Genomic DNA, 23,315 nt, shown 5'->3' on the forward strand with positions numbered 1-23,315 from the left:
AAATATTATTATTGCAAAGCATAAAGACATCAATATATGTGTCTTTTCTCTGAGGAAGATATAGCCTCCAACCCGATTCTAAAAAAACAACTGGCTTCTAGATGAACAGATTACCTGTAAATATTGGAGTTGCATTTCCAGAATTTGGATGACTTGACAGAAAACAAATGCAGGTGTGTAGTGCTTTATGTTCCATAGATCACAGAATCACAGAATCACAGAATAACCAGGTTGGAAGAGACCCACCGGATCACCGAGTCCAACCGATGTAGATGTAGGAAAAAGTTGGTAGGATAAAGAAACACAAGAATAGAGGTAGTAAAATGGGAGTGAAAATTAGGAGTGGGAGGAGTTCTCCTTTTTCCATAATGTTGCATATGGAATATATTTCAGTACCTTTTTCTATCTGCTACCTAACCATAGATAAAAAGCAGTGGGACTATGGTGTATCATGCAAATGGATCAGCAGTTTCCTCATGCACATGAATTTGAACATTCCACCTGGTCAGTGATAGGTAAAACATTTAAGATGTTCGTGGATTGTATATAGACAAGAACAAGCCTCTCAAAAATGGTGGGACCTCTGCTGGGCAAAGAAATGCAGCCCACTCCCTTGTGGTGCCCGAGCTTAGAAATCAGACTTTCACCCCTCTACACTGGAGACTACAGAAGACCTGTTGTGTACAACAGAAGGCTTCCTTTCTCTTTAAAACACGATTTCTTCAGGGTTCTTTCACAGCATGCTTAAAACCTACTACTGCTTTTATTTATGGTATCACTAAAGCACTTTTTAGCTTATCTTTTCACTTCTCCACTCCTTAATTAAAGCGTGACACTTTCCTGTTGTACAGTGAAACTAGTAATACACGTAATTAACTTAAGAGTTTTACAGAGCCAAATTTCTGAACCACATCCGAAAAATTTTATCAGTGTGACACCAGACTTGCCAATAACAAACCCTTGCACATCCTATTCCTCTGGTTAGACAGATAGAATGAGGCCTGATGAACCCATGCGCTGGCAATTAACAGTTCTGCTGTTATACTCTCTTTCTCTCAGCCCTTTTCATACACTGCATTGATGCTAACTGGCAAACTATAGCAGTTCTGAATTTATATGAAGAAAACCCCCTTCACAAACAAAATGTTTCAACAGACATTGCCTGGCAGGGCACTACTGAGTCCACAAGAGTGACACATGGGCTAGGGACAATGGCAGTCATGAAGGGAAGTGCAGAGATTTTCCACATCATCAGTACATGTAGAGAGTTCAAACCTGACTCAGATACAAGAAGAGGCAGCAAATCAACATCTTACAGGAGTTAGGGGTCAGATTAATATCTTGCCACAAGATTTGATTGTCCTGCATCAAACATCCATTCTGGTCTAATGACCTCCCTCCCACCACACAGCTTTCAAGGTAAGATGACCACAGCATTAAACACTTCCTTACCACTGTTACATTTTTTTATCCTGACAAAATCAACCACATTCTGGTCATTATGTATTTATTTGGGAAAATTAATAACAAACTGAGGTAAGAAAACTGCCTGTGAGCAGGAGAACGGGTCTATTAATGTCTTTGAAGCACTAACATACCTCAAAGTGTTTTCTTCTTTTTATTTTTGACAGGGGACATGGCTCATTCCAATGATCCAATATGCATGAGCTATTCTGATTCACTCTCACCAAGCTGGCTAGGTAGCCTCATCCTCAAGACATATGAGGAAACAGCTCACCAGCTTCAAGCATTGAGATACTCTGCAGAGCGACTTGAGAATCTGCTCTGAACGTCAGCTCACCACACCAGTGTTCCTGCAAACCTCTACAATGTGGACACCAGCATGTCTTCTTTGTGATAATCAGCTGACTTCTTCCATACGAAGGAGCATTTGCTGTTGTACTTTGAAATTAAAGCAAATATTGCCTGACACCTGTCTTTTAAAATCCTTTCTGCAAATTACAGTGTTCTGACAACAAACATCCGTATCCCTATTTTTCCAAAGAATTTTTGCTCCTTTGGGCATTTTAGATTATTAAACTGTGTCTCAAGTGCAAAACCCAAGGTAAATAGTGACTGGTATGGTGCTGTGCTTTGGATTTGTGCTGAAAACAGTGTTGCGAATATACTGATGTTTTAGTTACTACTGAGTAGTGCTTACAGAGTGAAGGCCTTTTCTGTGTCTCACCAGTGAGTAGGCTGGGGGTGCACAAGAAGGTGGGAGGGGACACAGCTGGGACAGCTGACCCGAACTGACTAAAGGGATGTTCCATACCATATGATGTGCTCAGCATGTAAAGCTGAAGCAAGAAGAAGGAAAAGGGGGCGTTTGGAATAATAGATTTTGTCTTCCCAAGTAACTGTTAGGTGCCATAGAGCCCTGCTTTTCTGGATGAACACCTGTCTTCCAAAGGGAAGCAGTGAATGAATCTCCATGTGCAGGTTTTGCTTTACCTATTAATCTGTCTTTATCTCAGCCCATGAGTTTGCTCACTTTTACTCTTCCAGGGCTCTACCCCATCCCCACGAGAGGAAGTGAGTGGGCAGCTGTGTGACGCTTCATTGCTGGTGGAGGCTAAACCACAACACTTATTTGAAAATTTTTTTTAAGAGATGGGAAATCCCATGGACAGAAGTTTTCACTGCATCTTGTTCCTGAAGTGATTATAAGGCTCAGCTCTGAGAACGTGGCTCTGCTGTTGGCAGGAAGAGCTCACCCAAGAGGAGACTAGAGTCAGGTGAAGTGGAAGTGCTACGATTCTGGGAGAAAGAGAGTGAAAAAAAGCAGCCACTGCAAAAAGACGAACAAACTGAGTTGCGCTCTCAGTTTTATTTTTAAAGAAATATTTAAACAGGTCGGCAAGTAATGAAGAAGAAAGATTTCCAAAGTCATCACTGGAAACAAGCTCATCTGAAATACCTAAAACTGTGAAGGTAACTCCACACATGGGGACCCACTCATGTTTAGAAAACCACAGATGTTGTCTTTACCCACACAACACTCTTGGTTTACAACCAAGATTGCTGGATCGTGACCTGAAGTATCGAAAAGTCAGTAATTTCCACTTTCCTGCTGTCATGAGCTAATGATGTTCACACAAATCATATATACAAAGCAGCAAAATGAAGAACTTCATAGTTTGCAACTTGAACTAAATCATATGGCAAAAGATTAGCTTAACTCATACATCTGCACACTTAGCAAGTTTGCAGACGACACTAAGCTGGGTGGAAGTGTCGCTCTGCTGGAGGGTAGGGAGGCTCTGCAAAGGGATCTGAACAGACTGGACCACTGGGCTGAGTCAAATGGCATGAGGTTTGACAAGGCCAAGTGCCGGGTCCTGCACTTGGGGCACAACAACCCTGTGCAGTGCTACAGACTGGGAGAAGCCTGGCTGGAAAGCTGCCTGGAGGAGAGGGACCTGGGGGTGTTGGTTGACAGCCGACTGAATATGAGCCAGCAGTGTGCCCAGGTGGCCAAGAAGGCCAATGGCATCTTGGCTTGTATCAGAAACAGTGTGACCAGCAGGTCCAGGGAGGTTATTCTTCCTCTGTACTCGGTACTGGTGAGACGGCTCCTCGAATCCTGTGTTCAGTTCTGGGCCGTCACCACAAGAAGGATGTTGAGGCTCTGGAGCGAGTCCAGAGAAGAGCAACAAAGCTGGTGAAGGGGCTGGAGAACAGGCCTTACGAGGAATGGCTGAGAGAGCTGGGGTTGTTTAGCCTGGAGAAGAGGAGGCTGAGGGGAGACCTCATTGCTCTCTATAACTACCTGAAAGGAGGTTGTGGAGAGGAGGGAGCTGGCCTCTTCTCCCAAGTGACAGGAGACAGGACAAGAGGGAATGGCCTCAAGCTCCGCCAGGGGTGGTTTAGGCTGGACATTAGGAAAAAATTTTTCACAGAAAGGATCATTGGGCACTGGAACAGGCTGCCCAGGGAGGTGGTTGATTCACCTTCCCTGGAGGTGTTTAAGGCATGGGTGGACGAGGTGCTGAGGGGCATGGTTTAGTGTTTGATAGGAACGGTTGGACTCGATGATCCGGTGGGTCTCTTCCAACCTGGTTATTCTATGATTCTATGATCTCTAAAATGCAGGTTGTTCGGGTACTCCCGTATTTTCAGCACTTGGACAGCCAAATGGTTACTTTCCTTGTCTTTTTTAAAACAAGGAAATACAAATAGGTCCTCACAAATTTGACTAAGTTTTATGTTAATTACTCTCTTCCAACTGCATTGTTGCCTATGGAGGAAAGACACAGGGATGGGTGAAACAGTGTCATGCACAACCAATGGCTAAGAATCATAGCAGCCCTGTGAAGGAGACAAAAATTACTGGTATTCTAAATATATGGAAACTGAAAGGTTAGTGGAGGAGTGTGTTACCTTGCTACATGCATGAAGTACAACTCACTTTGTAAGCTAGGGTAGTAAAGTTAGTTGTGTGGTGGCTTCCTCGAACTCATCTAAGGTTGCCTGTGGCAGTGCCTGAGACAGTAAGCCAGACACATTGATTATATGCTTTACCAGCTAGATCACATTGTCCCTCAGAAAAAAAACCGTTCCTTAAGTTACTTCAGAAAAATTCCAGTTGATTTTTTTTCCGAAGGCTAATATGAATGTCCTAATTACCATCAGCAACAAGAGAAGGCACAATAAAATTTACTTGTCCTAACCTGCAGCTATTCATATGGTTACCTCCCTCTGCTTAAGCAGCGTTATTTTGTCTGGGCATTTTACTCTTACGGGCAAAACTTGCCCTTATAAAAACACCATTTCCCTTTGTATAAAGCTGATAATTTAAAGACTGAAGTATTATTTGTATTCTGTTAGAAAAAAAAAGAAACAACAAACTCAAAGAAAAAAAAGAAACAAAAGAAAATGTCGATTTACAGAATATGCAGATACAGTTAATACAGAGAATGCAGTTTTCAGAAAGATAACAATCATAATTAGTAATTTAAAAAGTTTCCCCCTACCTGAAATAAAATCAGATTTTTGTTTTCCTTTTTTAAAGTAAGCTCGCCACCCACCCCCTTCCCCCCCACCCCCAGTTACTATTACGTTAAAAGAAGCTGCTTAGAACAAATGCATCTATTTAACGAGCTAACATGTTCCCCTTTCAGAAGCAGTCAGATGAACTAACTGTGATTCAGATTTGTATCTCAGTATTAAAAGAGAAATCACATTCCACTTTCCTATGGAACACGACAGCATCCAGTTACCATCTCACCCCTTCTTTAATCAATATGTTACATTTTCCTCATAATAAAAAGCATATAACCCAGCAGTCATAATACCAAAATCACTTCCATCTTAGTTTTCAGAAACCGCTGAATAAAAGTCAGAACAAATTTAATCCCTCTTTCCCCACTCACATGGTTTACTCACCATTACTTTATCCCAAAACTCAGTTTCACTTGAAAAACGATCCATAACAATGAAATTATTTCTTCTTTGTCAAAAGTATTGCTCCAATCATTCAAATTACTGAATGAAGAAAAGGAAACATTGTGCTCCACAGAACACTCTAAACATGCACTGCTGTTTTTGCTGATGCAATGAGACTTCTAAGCAAACGAGTTTGCAAGCAAGCTGGGTAGTGGCATTTTCCTTATGATTCAAAAGTGAAGTATGCCTCGGTTAACTGACTGCTTGCACAGTGTATAATAAAGGAGGCTTATGGATTCATACATGTCTCTAATATAATCATTTATAAAACTTCAACTCATATTACCATTATAACTCTGCCACACCTCAAAAATGACGTGCTAGATACAAACTTTTACTGGGTGCTATGTGCAGCCAAGAGAAAGATAGCTTCGAGCCAGAGGCTTATAGTTTAAAGTCTCTGAATTGTAAGTCCCTGAGGTGTATGCAGTTACATTCTGTGTATGGAATGTAACTGTGCATTCCTGCTTGCTATGTATATTAATATCATAACGTTTATCATAAACGTCAAGTTAAAAACATCTAGTCTGTCATGATATACTAAATATACGTTTAACGCACAAAACTACTGTGGATAGGAAGAAGTTACAAAAACATATTTAAATGTGCATATAACTGCTATTTTTAACAAGTAAAGCCCTCTCCAAATCCAAGAAAAGCACAGAAGAATTTGCAGTGCACTTTTTGAGAAACCGGGGTAACAGGATCCACAGACAATCTAAGTTCTGTGCCTTCTTTTCCATAGACACTGTGTGTGCTGCAGGAAGAGAGGCTGTGGAGTTTACTCACGGCTCTCTGAAGTAAATCGAAAAGGGGGGAAATATATAACAACCTCATAACTGCCTGTTAGTTGGGAGCCTCCAGTGCAAGATTTGTCATTTATTTCACCTGCCAATCTTTAAAGCTTTGGGCTGGCTGCCGTCACAGGTAAACTTTGTGAAGGGTCAAAATCTTTCAAGTGCCAGACTAAAAATATCACTCCAAGCAAACGGATGCTGTTGCAGACCTTAACATGACCATCAAGGCCTCACCAGATCCCATCACGTAACCTTTTTTTACTTTGCAAGCTTTTGCTTTTTCTGGCACTCTACACCTCTTGACGTTTCCTAATTCCATGGGATCTTTGCGGGTGCTGCGGCTTGGAAGTTTGCAGAGACAGCGTAGATGAATGTTGTCCGCAGCTCCAAGTTTCAATACTAAAAAGCTTAACATGTTCTGCCAAGCTCCTGCCTTTGGCACCTTCCTGCCTTAACAGCTCCTCCCGCAGGCGAGCCCAGAGCCCGAGCGCCCCCTGCTGGGACCGGCCCAGCCTCCCTCCTGCCCGGTCCAACCCGCACCCTCCCGGGGGAGAAACCAGCAATGCGACATCATCAAAGACGCAGGAAAAGCCTCCCACCTCCTTACAGCTTAGGAAATTCTACCTGTATACAAAATGCCTAATAATATAGAATCATAGAATCATTAACGTTGGAAAAGACCTCTAAGATCATCCATCCAACTGTCAGCCCAACACACCTATTAAACCACGTCCAAAACGACACATCTACATGTTTTTTTGGGCACCTCCGGGGATGGTGACTCCACCACTTCCCTGGGCAGACTGTTCCAATGCTTCACCACTCTTTTGGTGAAGAAATTTTTTGTAATATACAATCTAAACCTCTCCTGAGGCAGCTTGAGGCCATTCCCTCTCATCCTATCACCTAGTACTTGGGAGAAAAGACCAATACCCACCTCACTACAATCTCCTTTCAGGTAGTTGTAAAGAGCAATAAGGACTACCCTCGATCTCCTGCAGACTAAACAGCCCCAGTTACCTCAGCCAGTCCTCATAAGACTTGTTCTCTAGACCCTTCACCAGCTTCATTGCTCTTCTCTGGACACGCTCAAGCAGCTCAATGTCCTTCCTGTACTGAGAGGCCCAAACCAGAATATAGTATTTAAGGTGTGGCCTCACCAGTGCTGAATAAGGTAACACTATTACAGCCTGAACTGGATATGCACTTTCAGACAGTGTTTAATTACATCAGTGGGACAAAAAGAAAAGGAGAACGAAACTGTCATTTTTACACCCCATAGAGTCACCCAGGCTAGCAAAACATCCATGCTGGCTCTGACTGCACACTTTGGTCTGGGATATATTTGCACTATTATACACACTGATCAACATTTACAATCCAATGATCAGTTTTCAGATTTCCTGAGCCTATGCCATCCTTAGACAATGTGGGATAAATTTAGATGCACCTTTCATCAGCAATTATTGCCAGTTAATCACTTCAGTGTTCTACTTATACAAACAAAATTAAACAGGATGCCGATCATCCTGTATCTGTCCAGAAATAAATAATTACAAAGGATGTTGCTCAGCAATATATCTATTATTAGTACTTTTCAAGCTCTTTGATTTGCAAAACTAGCAGACTCTGCTTTATCAGCACGCATATTTTTCTGCTTTATTCTGTGAATTGTGCAACTTGGCAAATGAATGCAGTTCTTCTGGCATTTTGTGGAACACAGACATCTTTGTCCTACTGTAAAGGATCCTAAACCCTCCAGGCCTTCCAGTTACAATCAGGATGTCTCCAATACTTTATCTGTTGCTTTGACCCACATGAACATGCAACCCAGTGGGTTGGAACTATGTCCTGTTGCTGAGCTCCACTGTAAACTCTACGGAATTTTTGTAGATCCATTACTTAACCATGATAATGTTACTTCATTTTAGACATTTCATTGTAAGTAGCATTTGAATTTGTGTTACAAAATTTAGTTTACATGGAAAATTACCTCATCTTAGATTAATTATTTCAAAAACTAGAAAACAATTTCCACAGTTATAAACATTGTGGTGAAAAACTGTGGTGAAAACTCTAAGTGACTAAGTTCTCGGTTTTAATCTAATATTTGGAGGGGGAGGGTGAAAAAGAAGACCAAAGGGTGAGTGGTGGCAGTTTGTGCATTACTGGACCCTATGAGAATGAATCAGGATAGAGATGGCAAGGAAAACCACAGAGACAGGGCTCAATGAAGTTATTCCAGGATATGACACCAGTAATTTGATATTCTTTGTCTTAATAGCCTTCAGCAACTTTCAGGCTAAGGCACACTGTGTACCAGGAGCCTGACTCGAATTCGCAGCATCAGAAAACTGGCACACTCCTTTTCCTACTTTATGCACAAAGGAGTGCTGTCAGGTCAAAGACTTATCTGCCGCAATGCAAGAGGCACCTCACCACATGATGCAGAGAAGAACACAAGGCACTTTGTGACTGTCACTTCACTCAACTTTGTAAGAAATGCGATGTCACTGGAGAAGAGATTACAGAAATTATATAAAGTAGCTGAACCTTTCTAACATATGCTTTAAGGGAACTATAACTTAAAAACAGAATATTGCTCAGTATGAAGTGAAAGCACAAGTGAAAGATTCATAGCCTGCAATAGTAATTTAATAATCAAGCCCTTATAAAATAACACTTAAAAGCAGCTGACAGTGGGAGCTGACGGTACCTCCCTAATCACTGCTAAATAATGCATCCATAACAATTGCCTCTCACTTGATTATGCTAATATAGTTGATACCAGATGCAATTCAAAGATTATTGAAGCCAATGAGTCTTCTTCATTAATGCCAATAGAATTTGGATCAAATTCATCAAGTTAAAATATAAGAAAGGAGCTAGAAGTGTGACAGAGGCATAAGAAGCAATGGTGGTTCTAGACATTGGATATTAAAAATTATTGTACACTTACTATGTACCATGATAGAAGATCCTTGAAATAGTTGGTTTGGATTGTTTGAGGCAAAGGTAAGTGATCAAATATAACTGCTATAAATCCCCACTGCTATCTATGCACATGACCTCCTTTTGACACTCCAAAATACCCTTTGAGTCATGAAATGCCAAGAGAGTTTTGATCAAAAAATCCTACAGTTCTGAGCTTCAAGTAAACTCTCCATGTTAGAGTAAATTTTACAGTTGAGACTCTAATTATATGAAAAGAATTTCTAACTGAAAAGTCTGAAGGGTGAGAGGAATTATTTTTCCTATTTTACTACAGAGCAGTCTTTGAGGATACAATAGAAAGAGCTGTGGTAATGGATAAAACAAAAAGGAAATGGGGCAGAAAGGTCTCTAATACCTCTAACTTCAAATGCGAACTATATAGTAAATTAGTATATCTGCACATAGCTGTGGCTAAGGGAACCTTAAATTTACCTTTTGATTTTGCTTGTTATGCTACAGAGATTTGTAAGGACCAGGACAAAATTTGGCTAGGAAAAGCTTTATCAACTTTTAACTGCATTTTTCTTTAGTCCTCGTTTTCATTCATTTAAAACACTGGAAGAGCACAGAGACTTCAGAAGGGTTGGGACACTAAGTGAGGACAGTAAAGTTCACGACGGATTTGGGAATTCAAAGCAGAGGTCAGCATCTTCACCCTCTGGGAACCCCTACACAAATCTTCAGCAATGGTGAGTTTGATTTTTGTGGGTTTTTTACCCCTTCTCCATCCTCCTCTGTGCAGGAACAACACTGTCTTTTGAAATCAAGGTGATGACAGGAAGAGTTCCCATTGCTCTCTTCCTCATTATAGATCCTGAGGCAGAAAAACTTGGTATAAAATTTGCAGTAGCAGGTATTCTTTCACTGCTGAAATGAAGCTGGACATCAAGATCAACTCCTATGGGAGGTGTGAGAAACATTTAAGAAATACTGCAAGCAGAGGAGCACAAAAGCATTTCCCTGGATCAGATCTATGGTCTTTGGGGCTGTGAGTTAGATGTAGCAGATGGTGTTGCTCTCCATCTGGAGCTAGTCTTACTCAAGACATTTATCTGTGCACACACATCCCATGCACAGATCATGACACTTGGACGCTACCACAAGCAAAGCAAGGGTTTGCACGGAATGAAGGAGTGCATTATAGAATATTCACTGTTTTAAAAATGCACTTAAAGCTACTTTCCAAGGAAGCGACTCAGTATTTCTTCCTCAGCAGAGCTCACTGGCTCGAACAGATTGAGAATAGCAATTTTAAGCTTAGTTAAGGAACAAACCAAATCAAAATGAAACAAAACCTTTCCTCTTGAAAATATTTGATGTCTGTCTTATTTTCATCTGACCCACGTTTTGTGTATTTAGGTTGTTGACCATGTACACCATGTTGTACATTGCAGACAGTGTACACAGAGCACTGCCACTCCGGAGAGGGAAGAGAAAACCATTATGCAGGTCTAGTACCTCCAGAGGAGTGATGCCAGCAAACTCTGTGAAAAGTGGGTTTACGCTTACATGAATTTCTTATGCAGCATATTAGCCTACAATTTGCCTGTGCTGGAAGGTAGGACACTAAGCCACTGATGCTCTTTGTTCAGTCAGGCCTACCCAGACACGAACATTATGTGCTTTTTTTGAAACAATGCAGTGAAGGTTGACGCTTATTTTAAAAAAGAAGTTACCATCTCATTTACCAAAAAAAGAAAGAAAGAGAGGGGGGAAAAGTCATCTTATTCTGAAATTCCCAACAGCTCTGTAAATTGTTATTCATGTTGTCAGCATCATACACAACTTTCTTACCCACTAATAGGAAGCTGCTACCAATTAATAGAGTTACTATCCTAAATCCTAGAAGCTAAACCAGTTTTCAGTCAACAGATCTTGACAGAAACAAAAAGTTGAATTTTCAGAAGTCCCTCAGTAAGCAACTATAAGCAACGCTCTTTCTCTCTCCTGCCTAGAATTTCAAACAGAGATTTTTAAGCATCATTTTCTCACACAGCACAATTTTCCATCTATGGCAGACAGTCCCTGTGTTCAACTTAACATAGCAATGTGACAGCATGAGAAAAACATTTATAGCACATGCCAGATTGCAGCAAAGACTGATATGATTACCTGTCAAAAATAAGCCAGAATTATATAAAGTATATAAATAATCAGTAAGATATTTATTGAACTCCTTGACAGTACTATATGGAGGATCAGCCAGGCTTTGATAGTCGATGGGAAAAAAATGTCCAAGGCTAGAAGTCAGTACAGTCCAAACCCGGCTCTTAGCAAAATGGGTGGTTGCCTCCCCATCCCTCCCTGGCATATAGCTTTAATAGAATAATATTTAGCAGCATTGTTGATCAGTCTCATTCCTGATTATATATAATATCCACAGACACTCTGATAACTAAAAATGGCACACAACCCTCCCAAACTCCAAATACTGTCCATTAATTAACATAATTTTCATGGCTTGGAGCTTTCTCAAAGGTATATGACCACAGCTTTCTTTTTAAAGCTTTAGCTCCTGGAATTTATTAGAAGCTCAGTTTTTATAAGAATATAATCATGTTTTAAGTACTCAGGGTCACTGAAAAGGACTCAAAGTCTGATGTCTAAAAGACATAAACATAACAAGGTAAACAAAACTGCTTTTTAAAATGTCTCACATAGGCAATGGGGAAACAAAAATCTCTTCGCACCAATGGATCTTTCAGCCTTTTGTTTAAATCCACAGTTCCTTACCATAAAACACAATGGACTTGGCTGCCTCAGCTATTTTTATCCAGAATATCAGAAAAAAAAACCCCCAGATTTCCTGTCTCTTCTGATGTGCTTGGTTCCACTGATTTCTGAAAGGTAGTGTGGCACAGCAGGAAAGCACACAGTGAAACTACTTTTCTGTGCTATAGATAGACTACTGATCTTGCAATGCTTAATACCAAACTACAACGCAAATATTAGCAACCTTACAGCAGGGATTTTGGATATGAAGTGGCTGTAAAATGGCAAATGAATCTGTAGTTTCAAATCCAGGCTTTGAAAAAAGCCCAAGACATAGCTTCATCTCAATGAATAGATGCCAGATAATTCAAAAGAACCGCTTGAATGGCTAAACGATTTGAGTCACATCATCATTATCAGAATTACTATTACTTCATTTTTAGGAAAAAAAAAGTCTCGCAAATAAAATTACGATTATTAAGTCAGGACAAGATATCAGCTCTTTCCTCTGCATTATGTTTAAGTTGTGATCTTGTACATAAGCAAATCGTGCTTTTGTACATAAGCAAATCCCGCCTTCCTTTATTCTTTGGCCCGTTTAAACTGTCCTCTGGTTTCCTCCCATTTTTCCTTCCTTTCCCCTTTCCCTGTCATTGCCGCTAGGTGGCAGCCCGCGCTCGCGGCGGGGCCCGGGGCGCTCCCGGGGGACCTTCCCCGGGTAGCCGCCCCCTCTGAGCCGCAGCCGCGGGAGGGGGAGTGGGGGGAGCCGGCCCTGAGCGGGACGGGTTCGGATAAAACTCGCTGCCAAACTTACCCGGGGTCTCACACGTAAATGTTTCTAACCAATACAGCTGCAGAAATACTGTGTTTCATAGAATCAGTTGGAAAAGACCGCTTGGATCATCGAGTCCAACCGTTCCTATCAAACACTGAACCGTGTCCCTGAGCACCTCGTCTACCCGTCTTTTAAACACCTCTAGGGAAGGTGACTCAACCACCTCCCTGGGCAGCCTGTTCCAGCGCCCGATGACCCTTTCTGAGAAAACCTTCTTTCTGATATCTAGTCTGAACCTCTCCTGGTGCAGCTTGAGGCCATTCCCTCTTGTCCTGTCCCCTGTCACTTGGGAGAAGAGGCCAGCACCCTCCTCTCTACAACCTCCTTTCAGGTAGTTGTAGAGAGCAATGAGGTCTCCCCTCAGCCTCCTCTTCTCCAGGCTAAACAATCCCAGCTCTCTCAGCCGTTCCTCATAAGGCCTGTTCTCCAGCCCCTTCACCAGCTTTGTTGCTCTTCTCTGGACTCGTTCCAGAGCCTCAACATCCTTCTTGTGGTGAGGGGCCCAGAACTGAACACAGTATACAAGAAGCGGTCTCACCAGTGCTAAGTACAGGGGCAGAATAACCTCCCTGGACCTGCTGGCCACGCTGTTGCTGATACAAGCTATGATGTTTGGGTTGTATTTTTTTTTTATTTAGCTTTTTAAAAATTCTTTTTTCATTTAATTTAATTGTTTTAATTTAGTTCTTACTGAAAATTCCCCACTATTGCTATTTAGCCCAACACAGAGACAAAGCGAGCGAGCAAGCTCCATCACTGATGAAATTGCACAGTCTACAAAGTGTTGAATGTATTCTGTGCTTTCCTTTCAATAGCTACGATTGCAGAAGCATCTCAGATTTTATTGAAGTTGAATAGTGTCTATTGGAGTGGAAGCCCACTCTGACTTTGCCACCCTGGGTTGCCTCCTCACAAGCCAGCAACATAGACCAGTGAGCGATCTGAAATTGCACAGCACTGTTTTACTTTCCATGTTGAAAGAAACAAGAATGAACTATGCCTGCTGAAAAACAATCCTCTGCAGAGTAAGAATGAAAAAAAAAACCCAAAACAAAGAAAGGGATACTAACCCAGTAACAGCTTTTAAAACAAAGGTGGTGGCCTGTCTGTCACCATCACCCCCGAGGCTGCTCACTAACCTGGGGAGGGAGGGAAAGCTGGTGAAAGCTTGGATAATGAAAGGATCAGATGCAGAAGGTCCTACCCACTAAGCACATCTCCATCATCCCATCCAGTATTCTGACCAAGGACCAGAATGGAGAGCAAGCGCAGTCCATTTATTTTTAAAAAGCTACAGCTCGTCTCTCCCGGTGCCAGGCATTTAACACTGAAAGACAGGGATGACTGAAGAGGGAACACAGTTGAATATAGATAAAATATTAGCCTCTCCCTTCCTTTTTATGTCAGGGGTATTGTGTGCCTGCAGTTACACAAATTCTGAAACATAGAAAGTACATGTAACATCAGCGTATTTATGTTCATGAGGGTCTCTTTCTTTCTAGAGTGTACAAAGCACAGCAGAGTACTTCCAAGCCTGCTGTAGGCCAGAGAAATGACTGACAGATTACACTGTAGAAATAAATTGCCATCTAACTTTCAATGTTAGGTTTGCATGCCTTTTTTGCAGTTCTTTATGACACAAATTTGAGGCTATATAAAGACGTTTGATTACCCTCATTGTATATCCTTGAGCTAAACTCACAATCTGAATTGTCCCATTTGAAATGAAGAAAAGATTGAATAGTAGGATTCAAACAGCTGCTTTTAACAACTGTATAATAGAGTTCCCACATAAGATATGCGCTTTTTCCCCCCTCAGACAGAGATTGGTGTAAGACAAGTAAGAGCAAATTATGCAAGCTGATGAACACACACAAAATATTCAGCAGTTCAGGAACATCCTGCAAAGATACACTAACCAAATAATTGACTACAGTCCAGACAAGGCCAAGCATGGGAGGCTACATGTGTATGATGAAAAGCAACCTAGCTTCAGCTCTGCTTTTCTTTTGTTCTCCTTTTCAGTATCCAACACTAACATCCAGTGCTACCAGTTTTTCTGAACCTTTTGTTAGCAAACATCGATAGTAACGGAGCCTGTCCCATAATGAACTGTGATATCTTGCACATTGAAAAGTAAACTTCTATAGAACATCTCTCTGGATGAGGTCTATCTTTTTGAAGCCAAATCTTCATAAGACAAATGACCTGAGAAGTGCCACGAATCTACCTACTTTAAAGTAAATTGTTACTTCAGGTTTTAACATTCAGAGGTCACAAGAGTTTCAAAGGGATTTGTCCCTTTTGCTTTTTAGGGCACTGAGACAAAGAGAAACCTGCATTGGGCAGTGAAGGCTCTGGAAAACTGCTCAGTAGGGGAAGAGGAGAGAGGGCAAAGTGGATTTGCTCCAGGAAAGTAGCTTGTCTGCAGAATGAACAGCTTCTCTATCCCTAGCCCATGGGAACTGCAGCACAGCTGAAATTGTGACCAGACCTTTCAGCCTGCCCAACCTGTGCAACTCATCTTCTCTGACATGGTTATCACAACTTGCAATGCTTCCCAGAGTCATAGATGTGCTGCTCCTCACCTTTGCATGGCACAAATCAAATTGCAGTGAGATTCTCTTACCCAAGACCATACAGAGAAGTCTGCAGCAAAGCATGGACTTGGAGCCAGGTCACCCACACTTCCTGCTGGTCACTTTATGTGTTTCCTAGCCTTTCCCCGAGTCAGGAATCGCTCTCTAGCCATGGGCAGGGTGGAGAAAAAGAGGGGTAGTAGGAAAGTGAGGTGGTGAGAAACTGGGTTAAGGATCCAACAATCAGAAGCCCGCTAAATATTAACAGTTGAACTCATCTTTTAGTCAAACTGACTGTGAAAGAAAGCTGTGATAGATTTTCAAAGGCAGCTGGAGCTTATGTACATAGGAAAATTATTTGAATTATGACTTAAAATGTTTATTTTCAGGGCGTTGATGGGAATGTGTGTCCTGCCTAAGGCCCTGGCACAGCTCAGCTTTTTTTTTTTACCATGTCCCAAGCATCTCAGATGGCAGCCACCTGGCACGCACCAGCTGGCAAATGGCCTCACTGTACTTGTCTGGCAGAACATTGCTGTGGTTACTCTGGTATAAACTCCCTGCCTGAGCACTCTTCCTGAAACAAGACTGACTGAACAAGGAGTACTACCTGTGTAACTAGACCAGTTTAATAACACTGGCAAATTTTCCCTGCAGACAAGCACTAAGACAGCTTGTTCAGGTTCTCTTCCAGGAGAAAATAATCTCAGATTTCTTTGCAAAATCTCTGAGTGCTTACAGTGCGTTCACCTGTAGCAGGAATAACCGGCAACCCTGGACTTCCCAGTTCCTATTGTATTAGTTCAGAATACCTGAATTTCCTCTGCTCCCACTTCTGCATTAAGTATTCTGTATGTTTCAGAATGCTGATATTGCTTGAAAACCCAATAATATTAAAATAAAAAGACAATCCCCCAACCCTCCCAGCACCACATAGTTTGAGAAATTAATGTCATTTTTTCCACTGTTGTTGCTGTAAAAGGCTTCATTTTATTACCAATTAAAGCTTTTCAGTTCTCTCTGGAGAATTTATAGAAGCCAATAAAGAAACTGAGCATATTGACCAAAAAAAAAAAGAAACTACGCAGTACCAATGAGGTGCATGCACACAGCTTATTAACAGCAGACTTGATGAAATGCACCCCCATCTTCTCTTCCAGCCTGGCACTGGCCCAAAGCAGACTGAATCAAAACAGCATGTGCCAAGCTGTGCCACAAGCTCATTACAAGGTCTCAGCCAGGTGACCTCCTGACACTTCCACTTGTTCCTGCTGCTTTGGAGGCAATAGACCAATCACATGCCCCGAGACCTTGTGTCTGAGACTTTCAGCATCTTCCTTTACCATCTTAAAAGCAGCCCAAGATAGAACTAAAGAAACTTAACACTAGCACTTATGTTATGATATAGGCTTTGACAGCTCCCTAGTCAGAAGCTTTCAAGCAGTACTGGGTCTACCCAAAAACCCGAACCTCCCAAATTAGGCACAATGAATGTATCGAAGAGAAAATTTGATCCAATACTATTAGATTAGATCCCATCTAATCCCATACAAATGTGAAAAATCCACTTGATCATATAGTTGCACTGTTATTAAACAACTTATAATAGGTACCAGAGGCTGAGTAAAGGGCAGGTATCAGGTTTTACATACAATAACTCTCTCAACTGAAATTCAAAGTATGAATCTTTGATCATGAATATGTGCAACATTTGGACTACTCATTGCTAATAACAGGTATTTGTGGGCAAGAAAAGTGCCAATTCCTGTACAGCCTAAGAGCTTGAGTGAGTGAACTGCTTATTCTGGAATCAGAGTTTGCTGGCATTATTCCTGGTTTGAGATGACTGTTTCTGAGCTATGAAAACATAAGTGAATATTTACATTATCTGGAAGGAAGCATTATGGGATCCTTTTCCCTATTTCTGTGTTTCTTCACCAGTGAAGAAAAAGCCTACCACTACTCAGCCCTAAAAACATATTTAGAAAATAATGGAAACAAGGGTTACTAGGGCAGACCTGAAGAAACGGCAACAATGACTGCACATGCTGTACGCTGACAAAATTACAAGGGCCTTACATGGAATTACCAAAACCTGCCAGAGTACTCAGACTTCGGGCCAAACCATGATTTATACTACAGTAATTCTACTCATTTCATTGGATCATTCCAGTTCCAAGAAGTTTATTTTAAGGTTTTTGCATTTCTTCCCCCCATTATAACTTTCATGCATCTTCCATATAACAGCAACAACTGTAGAAAAAAGTCTTATTAAAGTTCTCAATTTTCTAACATTTTATTTTCAGAATAAAGACTATTTTGGCAAGAGTAAAACAAGATGAGATTTATGGATACGAGGCGATGCCAAGTAAATATCATCTTTTTTTTATGTGAACAATGGCCAAATTATATGTTCACCTAATACTTGCCTTCCAGGACCAGATATAATTGACTTTCTCAGAGAGGTTCACTGATGAATACAATTTTCAAGACGACATTCTAGAGAAATACAAAGTAATTATCACTTTTGAACACCATTCCATTGGTTTTGGCTTTGAACTGGAAGATTAAAAGATTCACCCTGTTATAACAAGCTGAACAGAGAATGCATGTGCCTGCAGCAGAAGGACTGCAAATACGACCTCTCAGATGGCCATTTGAATTGGGGAAGGAGGTTTTGTTACTCAAAAAAGAGTAAACAAACTTGAAACTAACAAGCTGTTGCTGCTGCCACTACACTCTCTACAGAAAAATGGGCAACAGATCCTTGTTAGCAGGTTTAGCAAGGGGTGACTAAAGCTGCTGGAAGGAGCCCAGTGTGAACACAGTCCAAGGGACTATCCCAGAGGGCAGATGGACAGCCGGCCAGCTGGGAGCTCTACTGCATTTTTGCATGCAGCTACAAAGTCTATATATTAGGATGTTTGAGCCTGGAATGAATATGTGCATGTCTCACAAATCTTTTTTTAGGGAGGAAGGAGTGACATCTCCAAGAGACCTTGAAGCTTGGGGTGGGGAGGTACTAAGTTCTGTGGAGCATCAGAAAGGATTTCATGTTTGTCACTGATCATAGGGACTTGTAAGACCAAAGTAAGATCTTGATTTAGGTCTTCAGCATTTCAGCTTTTCATCCAGTGTGACATTTCTGTTTGTTCTTTTTCACCCACAGCTTGATTTCATGTAGAGATTTTAACATGTTAGAAGTGGAGAAGATTCCTGTCATTTTAGGAACATTAAATGTACATGCAAGTATTTGTGTGATCTGTGATATTTTTATGAGTTTATCATTGGCAGTTAAGAACAAGTTTTTTTCATTAATTCTGCTAGCGTATGGATAAAGAAATTAAATTTGACATTGCCTTCATTACTGTTTGCCCTCTGCAATGAGACTACTCAGTTTGACCTGGCACTTGTTAGTCTGCCGAGTATATTTCAGATCAGAAGAGCTCACAAATATACCATCCTATTGGAGGTGTTTCAATGAAAAATTGAAGCAGAACTTCTTTCTCTTTTCAATAATGTTAAAGGTCTATTAACTCCAGAGGGAGATGAGATCCTGGCTGTTTTCTTTACCCAAAGTCAACTGGAGTTTTACCACCAATATCTTCAATAACACTTTGTTACTACCAGGTAACAATTTTATTCACAGGAGGACCCATTGTACAGCAGAGCTACAGCCCAACTTTTTTTGTGCATTCTTCATTAGCTGATCTCAGTTAATGACTAGTAGAGATTACACAGATATTTATTTGGAGAACAGTTGAAAGAGAAGAATTATTTGCAGTTCTTCAATTGTACTTTTTCATTTTTTTCTCTAACATTGCATTTCATACTCCAATGACTTTTTAATAATAACAAACTGCAATACTAAAATAATAGAATAATAAAAATCTTAATGGAGTAAAGTGCTTTTAGATAGCTGGCCCTGCATATCAATGCATTTCACTATGCCCTTGTCTAGACTATTACCTAAATTAACACTTGTATTTCTCAAATACATCTAGCCACCCATCCAATAGTTTAACAGTCCTTACCCCCTACAGACACACTTTTGAAGGGTTTAGGAGGGGGAGGTTGGTTGTTTTTTAATCAGGCCTGCAGCTACTCCACAAATACACTAAGAATTGTAGTGACAACTTCATTTGTAGACTGGGGAATCTGCAAAAAGCTGCTTAGAATATACACCATTGGAAGATAACTTTTCTGGGACCTCTTTACCTTTGCTCCAGTGGAGCAGAGGGACAATAGACAGGGAAGACTTAAAATAAGAGAAATCAATAGCCCCCACCCCATGCCCACCTTAACCACACGGTAGGGCTGTGGTCTTTCTTCCACAGTTGTGCCAATTCATCTTTACACCTCTGATATTCCCAATATAGCTTTGTGGCACTTCTTTCTGCTCCCTTCCCTAGCCCCTACCCCCAAGTTTCTTTGCATTACAAGTACTAACTGGTTAATAGATTTACTGCCTGGAAGTAAGACAGTAAACAGAAAATGGTTTGTAACTGCGCTCTCCTGCATGCTCAACTATACCAATGGATATTCTCTAGACAGCCTATGTCTCTGCTCTCTCCACTAATGCTTTTAACCTTGTCTGCCCTACTAAAAAACTGCTATTAAGTTAGTTCCATTCAGTTTGTTAAAAGAGCATATATATCAACTTCGAAAACTCTGACTTAATTCCCTGTAAAAAAGTAATGACTTTCTATTAAGAAAATAAATCCATTCGACTGAGATAAAACTATAAAAGTTCGGTGCTTACAGTAGTTTTATAAATCATCTTAATTTTTCAGTGTTTGGAGGAGTAGAGTTGCCATATTTCTTTGGCCAAATCACTGTAATAACTCCAACATCATCAAAGACAGTGCTAACTTCTCTTTCAAGAGACTTCTTCCTGCACATCATATTGTCATACCACCATAGAATGGTTTGGGTTAGAAGTGACCCTTAAAGATCATATAGTCCAGCCCTCCGTCTTATGAGATATTTTGTATCCTGTATCAGAAGTACCTCAAGGCACTTTCAATAACATCATGCACAATGCAAATTACACCTGCAGTAAGTGAAATAAAATTGTCAGTGTAGAGCAAGGACTTAAGGTGTCTGCATCTGCAAGTAACCTCTGTGAGCACTCTGTTTGCAGCTCCCAGTACAGTAAGTGCACCCTTCTAGCACCACCAGTGCAAATACTCTGGCTTAGCCTGGCAGCAGCTCTCCAGCAGCGCTGAAAGGATGGTGTGTCATTTTCTGCAAGCCATCTCACTGCTCAAAGTAAACCATCCTCAAATATAAAGTAATGTAATTAATCAAATGGTCTGATTAGAGAGGTAGATCTGTGAAAGATATAAAAACGTATATCTTTTCTTCATCCCAGCTTAAATTATTTGCAGTCTAGCAAAAAAGAGAACTGATTTACTATATGTAATATCTGAATTAGCATTGATAACGGCAGTAAAGAAAAAAAAAAGAAAAGCCCTGTAATCCAAATCATCTCCACTTCATTGCTGTGAAAGTTCAAATAAAAACAAGGAACTTTCCTCAGAGGTTTTGCAAAACCAAGCCCTGACTGACAAGGTTTTACAAACATAAAAGCTCCCTTGGGCCATCTTTAAGTGCTTTGATTTATTACAGCTTCGAGTTACTTTTGGAGGGAATAAAGAAAATATAGTTCCAGTTTGTAAATGGTTGCTTCATAATGTGGAAGGATAGCAACAGCTAATATGCCTCACTGAGGTGCACTGCTTCAATAAATTGCAAAATTAGGACCTACAAGGGGACAGTTTTAACCTTGAGCAAAGCCCTCAGACCCCAGCCAGCCACTGGACCAATACTGTGTGCCTCACTGGGGGTGAATGCTTGTGGGTAGGGTTGACGGCAAGCTGCATAACGGAGAATAAAAATTACAGATACGAAAAGGATCCATCTGGTTGATCTACTTCTAATAATTTCTGAAAACGCATGTACATAAAAACCGTATCCAGATCATTTTCATAGAATCATAGAATCATAGAATCATAGAATAACCAGGTTGGAAGAGACCCACTGGATCATCGACTCCAACCATTCCTATCAAACACTAAACCATGCCCCTTAGCACCTCGTCCACCCGTGCCTTAAACACCTCCAGGGAAGGTGACTCAACCACCGCCCTGGGCAGCCTGTTCCAGTGCCCAATGACCCCTTCTGTGAAGAATTTTTTCCTAACGTCCAGCCTAAATCTCCCCTGGTGGGGAGAGAGAAGACACTGGGAAACAATTCAATTGTCAACATCTAGACATTAAACACAGTAAAAACACAGGCACAGGAGATGCAGTGTTGTTCAATTAATTTGGCCTGCCCTCTCCGCATCAAAATAAATCACATCCCTGAATAATAGTTATGGAGTTAGTAAGGTTTTGTACTTGATCACTGAATGTGTCATGAAAGAAAACAGCATATGATAAGCTCCTTGCAAACACTGTTATGTTTTGGGCCATCAGTCATTCTCCTGTATTATGAGAGTGACAATTATGCAACCAGAACCATTAAAAATTGGAGCTTGATTGTAACCCTACCACTGTTACAGAGCCACTGACAAATGCAGTATTTGTGATTTATTTTTCTGGTATATATAACTTGCTGATTTTAGAATAACTGAATGTAATGCTTTGTAAAATCCAGTACAAAGACTATTGAAGAGTGGTGCCTGACTAATGGATTTATGAAAAAGCAAATGCAAGAATACTGGAAGCAGCAGCCTGTGGTTTGGTGCTTGCACATCTAAATAATTTTAAATGGTATGAACTAAAGTAAGTCCATTTAATTCCCACCCCCACCCCCCCAGCTGCATTCTTGATTTACTGTTGTTCAAAACACAAGATTTTATTTCTGTATGAAAATACTTGCAAAGATTTATAGCTTTATACTTTCTGTAATGGCTTTTGATATAACCTGTCTGCAACCCATTAGAACATGATCACAGAGAATACTCCCAAAACACTGGGTAGCCTGTGTATATGTTAAGACAATACTGATCTGCCTGACTGGATTCACTGCAGCAGTTTCCAACAGCCAGAATAACAAAGTGAGATAAAACTTATTACCACTAAAGTAGATATTTCCTTCCACAAAATGTAAGGCAATCATCTAATCATTTGAGGAAGGGCAGTACCTGTTATGAAATAATGCTTGTTCTCTTATTCCTTGCTAATAAGTTTTTTATACTGTACCAGAAAGAGGGTCTAATTCTTTTCAGACAGAGAATTATTACAGATCCTCTTTCAAAATGCTTGAGATCATTGTTAATTTGCTTACAAATGAAATTATAAAAATTAGACAAAAAAGCAAATCAACATTCCCTTCCACAGAAAAATAGCAAGAAAAAGTCCACTCATACCAATTAGATGAAAAGAATATATATCTCATGGTAAAAATACCATCGTTTTATCTCTTGCCTTTCCTTCAAAGACTGGAACTATGTACATCTTAAAATTTTCCCCTACACTGAGGAAGCAACTGATTCTAGGACATACCACAATACACCACAAATAAAGTTCTAACACTTTGCTATGGGCCAACTGTTTTCAAATGGTATTCCTAAAGGAATTACACCAATCCAACCAGTAGGCAGAAACGAGATACGATCAATGATGACTAGCTAATCAAGCCTGCAGGCTGAATATCAAATATTTTATAATCACAAATTGCATGCAAACCAAAGAGTATAAAATAAAACAAACAAACATAAAAATCCAAACAGTCTACCAGTTCCAAGGAATAACAAAATTTTTAGAAATTACAATATGTTTGAGGACACTTGGCAAGCAGACATAGAGGCTAAATTCACCAAGAAAATTATTCATTCAGCATTAGCATTACAGCTGTGTTTTGCCTACCAAGACTTTTGCCTTCATTTGCAATTGTGTTGATTATGCATATGCAAAATATTTTATGTATTCTAGCTATCCCTTT

General features: G+C 40.5%; 1 protein-coding gene across 6 annotated transcripts in view; it reads right to left on the reverse strand.

Annotated features, from left to right (window-relative positions):
- The window catches only part of LOC138718016 (SAM and SH3 domain-containing protein 1-like), a 550,517-nt gene that overhangs the window by 193,354 nt on the left and 333,848 nt on the right, over positions 1-23,315 (reverse strand). Inside the window, exon 1 of one of the 6 annotated variants that reach the window (XM_069852139.1) lies at positions 5,389-5,532. The exons of the other annotated variants lie outside the window; for them this stretch is intronic. Within the exon in view, the coding sequence (XP_069708240.1) occupies positions 5,389-5,433 (45 nt within the window). The 5' untranslated portion in view covers positions 5,434-5,532. Of the gene's footprint in view, positions 1-5,388; positions 5,533-23,315 lie in introns of those variants that run through there. 6 annotated transcript variants of the gene reach the window in all.

Source organism: Phaenicophaeus curvirostris, chromosome 2, assembly GCF_032191515.1.
Source record: "Phaenicophaeus curvirostris isolate KB17595 chromosome 2, BPBGC_Pcur_1.0, whole genome shotgun sequence".
Lineage (NCBI taxonomy): Eukaryota > Metazoa > Chordata > Aves > Cuculiformes > Cuculidae > Phaenicophaeus > Phaenicophaeus curvirostris.